Below are 5,572 nucleotides of genomic sequence, written 5' to 3' on the forward strand. Positions count from 1 at the left end.
TTTTAGACCACCACGATGACGACGATGAAGAAAAATCGTAAAAAAAAAAAATATATGATCAAATTTTCAATTTTTTTGATAATTTATATATATTTTTATGTAACCCAAATGGAAGATTAAAAAAACAAATAAAAAGTTGCTTGATAAAGGTCTTGAATTCAAATTTCCTCTCTTTAGATAGCAACATAGTTTAAATTTAGGAAATCTCTCATCCAGATTGTATTAAAAAAGAGTACTACTAGTCTTTATGTGCTGTGCATGTCTAGTCGATTTTTTTTATAAGTACTTTTGTAAAAAAGATTGAAATTAAAATTGTGAATTATAAAATAAAAGGGAAATTTTTATTAATAAGTTTTCTATATATATATATATATATATATATATATATATAATCTTACATATGTAAATTTAATTTTTCGTACTAAAACAGAAAGAAATATCAAATAAGGGGCTAATAAGAAAGAAGAGTGTTTTTTTTAACTGAAAGAAGAGTGTTTTGATATTCTAAAAATTAGACCAAGATACTATTTTTCTATATTACGAGTCAAATATAATATAAAATATATTATATATATATATATATATATATATGTATATGTATATATAAATATTTAAATATAACTTTTTTTAAGAATATATTTAAACTTTTAATAATAAAAATTACTTAGCCTAGACAAAATACTCCAGATGTACAAGCTGAGAATTAAACTGCATCATGGCATGAGCTCCGCCAGAAGATGTCTCAGTGTGATACACAAAGAAGAAGAAAGAACATGAACATATATATATTAAAATGTGAATGCCATTATTCGATTTTCGGCATTTTAATCTTGAATTAATTTTATTATCATCTGTTACCTTAATATAATTAAAGTTTTTTTTAATCTATTACCTACTTTTGATCTCTCATGCATGTCAATTTCTTTTTCCTCCTAAAATTTATATACCTAAACAAAAATTACTTTAATTTCACAATATTTCATGATATATTATGAAAATGAGTTTTGCAATTACAGCTCCACAACAAATAAATCAAGGAGAATCATCAAAAAGTAGCAGTAGACACTATTTTACACGTTAAAAATCACAAAATAAAAAGTTGAAGGGCATCATTACCCAAGCTCCGTTGTTGATCCAGAATTTGTTCAACAGAAGTCACAACTGATGGGGGGATTCTACTATCCAATTCGATCTTTTCAAGCGTTGGTATGTTTCCAATTTCAATTGGGATCTCTTTCAATTTCATGCACCTAATGATTTTAAGCCACTCAAGCTTGGGAAAGTGGGAATCAACAGCTCTCCATTCCACCAAATCTAAATTGTAAAGATGCAGAGATTTTAGATGGCGAAATTCTTCCTCATTTGGTTCCCACACTGCACCTGTGCAGGAATCATAATGTAGTACGAGAACTTCAAGATTGGGTAACGAACCAACCACTGTCAAATCTTCCCAAAGAAGCCCAACACTAACCAAAGTTAACTTTTTTAGTGCCGCTGGGAACTTAAAGTTTTGTGGGAAAGCTAACTTGTGATTATAAGAGAGTTCTAAATATAATGACTCCAGTTTATTTAGGTAAACGATATTACTAAGATGGTAATGGGACCAATCCTTGGTATAAATCACTTTCAGTCTCTTTAGTTTTGGAATTTTTTTGATGATCTCATCCGTAAGTCTGAAATTTATTATCCCCAAGAGAGTTTGAAGGTTGGCCAGAATAACTAAGTTTGAAGTGGGAGGATCCGGTAAATAACAATAATTATATCTGATTTCTACATGCCTTAAATGTAGCATCGTCCATATTTTCATGGGTAAATGAGTAGCATAACCGGCCGAGTTGATAACTAAGGTTTGAAGCCCCCAAAGTGAGGATATAGATGCAGGAACTCTATCCCCCAAAAAACAAAGAGAAAGGTACCGTAAATGCACTAGTCTAACTACTTCTGTCGGAAATCCACTCAAGCACTTTCCAGATCTCATATCCCATACTCTTATCAATCCCAAACTAGGCTCACTAACACTTATGTCAGCATTTTCACCGTACAACAGAAGTGATCGGACTGTCGACGGTGGTCCATTTGAGTTAAAAATATACTTATTTGATTTCATAGGAGTGGATGGTTGAATACTAAGACGACGTTCACTTCTTATACCTTCAGGATGAGTGGCGATACAAAGAAACTTCTCTTTTTGAGCTTGAGTTATGCAAAAGTCTCTCAAAAGATCATGGATTCTGTATGTCTTCACTTTGCCATCACGCCCCAGTTTAAGAACCATAATAAGACTCCTATTCAAAAGATCTTCCAAACATTCCTCTGCAATATCTTCCAAGCTTTTAGACTCTTTTGGCTTTATAAATCCTTCAGCAATCCATAACATGATAATGTCAGACCTTCGGACGATGTAATCTTCTGGGAAAATCGCAAAATATAGATAACAAGGTTTTAAGTGAGCTGGCAAGTGATCGTAACTCAATGAGAAGATGTTCGAACATTGGCCTCCGTCTGTAGACAGAAATGATTTCATAGCAGTGGCAATAGTCTTCCAGTAACCAGCAGTCTTGTCCATGGATAGGAGACCACCAATCACAACTATTGAGAGTGGAAGTCCTTTACAATTTTCTATAATCTCCAGGGTAATTCCCTCCAAACAAGGAGGGCACCAATCTCCTCCGAACGCCTTCTGACAAAACAAGTGCCAACTCTCACCGAAATTAAGAGGCCTCATGTCATGCCGATAGTCAAAAGAGGCTGCATCATCTCCCACATTTTTTAGCCGAGTTGTCAAAACAACCCGACTTTCATTATCTTCATCAGGAAAAAACCTCTTGACCTCATCCCATACCTTAGCATCCCACACATCATCCATCACAATCATATACTTCCTACCTTTTAAACTTTTGTAAAGACGTTCGCCTAAATCTGCACAACTTGCCTTTCCCACTTCAGAATTGAGCTTGATTATTGAATTTAGAAGCCCTGCAAAGATCTCACGCATCTGATATTCTTGAGATACTGTTACCCAAGCACGAACATCAAACTGACAAACAACGAGTGGGTCATCCAATAGTTTTCGCGCTAAAGTAGTTTTCCCAATGCCTCCCATCCCAACAATCGAAATGACTTCACGTTTGGAAGATGAACTCGTAAGCCAATCCTTTATTTTGTCCTTGTCTTTATACAATCCAACCATAGAGGGGGTAGTACTTGTATTAGTAAAGGTGAGTCTTGATCTATCGACATGCAAGGTATTCTTCCTTTGCTGCACATGGTTTAGCTCCAACACACGCTTCACCTCTTGTTGCATGGAATTTGTTTGTTGTATGATTTTATCCATGTCTCGGCGAAAGGTTTCGAATACTCCTATACTATTTACTCCATCAAGTCGCGATAAAATTGAAGTGGATATATAAGACTCGATGATGTCCTCAGCTCTATAAGCTGCATCTCTAATTTTGATTTCCAAATCTTTGACCACTTTGTCAGTACAAACAGAATAATTCTCCAGAAAATCTAATAAGAAACTGACCTTTTCTTGGAGGGATTGGATCTGTTGCTTTTCATGACGAACAGGGCTATGAGGATCCTTGATTTGTTGAAGAATCCGCGTAAGAGATACAACTGCACCATAAGCTGCCATCGATTTCTTGGAAATGTGTTGTTTAAATTAAAGAATCCAAAGGTGCAATCAATCAAAGCGCAGAAATGGATGGAATTCTTCGTGTAGTTGGTGGGAAGTCCTTTTTCTTTCCATAGCTAGCTGTAAGCCTTTTGGTTTTTCCTAATTATATGTTGAAATCAACGCGTCAAAAATATATTTTTGTTGTGAAAAAGTAAAAATTTACGGTAAAAAGTAAAAACTCAAAAACTCAAAATTTATCAAATTCTACACTTTATAAAATTTTTTTCTCTTCACAATTGTGTTTTTCTACACAAATGGAGAGACCTATTTATAGATCTCAATTGGAGATTAGTCAAAAATTAATACATCATTAATTACATCATCACACACTAATTTTCAATATTTTACAACTCAATTTTCAACTTTCAACCTTCAACATTCAACAATAAATAATAATATATATTTATATATATTTTCAACACTCCCCCTTGTGATGATGATCATGATAGAATGACTATCTCTATTACGTGTTGTATACTGCCTCGTTAAAAACCTTACTAGGAAAAACCCATTGGGACAAAAACCATAGTAAGGAAAAAAGAGTGCAGCCACGTAAACTCCCCCTGATGTCAACATGAATGATTCTTCACATATTTCGTAGATTGCGCATCCCAATATTATAAATGTGTTTTCTGAATATCGCCGTGGGAAGTGCCTTTGTGAAGAGATCGGATGAGTTCTCACTTGATTGAATGTAACAGATATCAATATCTTTATTCTTCTCCAGCTCTTGAGTGTATGCAAAGAATTTAGGAGGAATATGTTTAGTTCTGTCACTTTTGATGTATCCTTCTTTCATTTGGGCAACACATGCGGCATTATCTTCATACAGTGTGATTGGATTCTTGTCCACTGATAATCCGCAAGAAGTTTGGATATGCCGAGTCATTGATTTAAGCCAGACACATTCACGGCTTGCTTCATGTAGTGCAATAATCTCGGCATGATTTGATGAAGTTGTAACAAGTGTTTGTTTCTGTGATCGCCAAGAGATTGCAGTGCCTCCACGAGTAAATACATATCCGGTTTGGGAACGTGCCTTATGTGGATCAGATAAGTATCCAGCATCAGCATAACCAATTATTCTCTGATTTGTATCTTTTGGATACAAAAGTCCCAAATCCGTCGTTCCTCGTAAATAACGGAATATATGTTTAATTCCGTTCCAGTGCCTCTTCGTTGGACATGAACTGAATCTTGCCAATAAATTTACTGCAAAAGATATGTCTGGTCTAGTGCAATTTGCAAGATACATAAGGGCACCAATGGCACTTAGATATGGTACTTCAGGACCAAGAACAACTTCATCATCTTCACATGGACGAAATGGATCCTTTTCTATATTCAATGATCTGACAACCATTGGAGTACTTAAAGGATTTGATTGATCCATATTGAAACGTTTAAGGACCTTCTCTGTATAATTAGACTGGTGAACAAAAATTCCACATTCTTTTTGTTCAATTTGTAAACCAAGACAATACTTGGTTTTTCCAAGGTCTTTCATTTCAAATTCTTCCTTCAAGTATAACATCACTTCTTGAATTTCTTTATTCGTTCCAATGATGTTTAAATCATCAACATATACAGCAATAATCACGCATCCCGATGTTGTTTTCTTGATGAAAACACAAGGGCATATTGGATCATTTACATATCCCTTTTTCATCAAGTGTTCACTTAGCCGATTATACCACATTCGGCCGGATTGCTTTAATCCATACAATGATCTTTGTAATTTCACAGAATAAAATTCTCTGGGTTCTGAACTTTGTGCTTCTAGCATCTTAAATCCTTCAGGGATTTTCATGTATATATCACTATCAAGTGATCCGTATAAATAAGCTGTAACAACATCCATTAGACGCATGTCCAAGTTTTCAGACACTGCTA

At 34.6% G+C, this 5,572-nt stretch overlaps 1 protein-coding gene across 1 annotated transcript; it reads right to left on the bottom strand.

Moving 5' to 3' along the window:
* Nucleotides 1-979: 979 nt before the first annotated feature.
* On the bottom strand, nucleotides 980-3,744 carry LOC140882109 (putative late blight resistance protein homolog R1B-16). Its single transcript, XM_073287873.1, has one exon. The coding sequence runs from the start codon at nucleotides 3,635-3,637 to the stop codon at nucleotides 1,085-1,087; it is 2,553 nt and encodes an 850-aa protein (XP_073143974.1). The 5' UTR covers nucleotides 3,638-3,744; the 3' UTR covers nucleotides 980-1,084.
* Nucleotides 3,745-5,572: the final 1,828 nt, after the last annotated feature.

This window comes from Henckelia pumila, chromosome 2 (genome assembly GCF_033568475.1).
Source record: "Henckelia pumila isolate YLH828 chromosome 2, ASM3356847v2, whole genome shotgun sequence".
NCBI lineage: Eukaryota > Viridiplantae > Streptophyta > Magnoliopsida > Lamiales > Gesneriaceae > Henckelia > Henckelia pumila.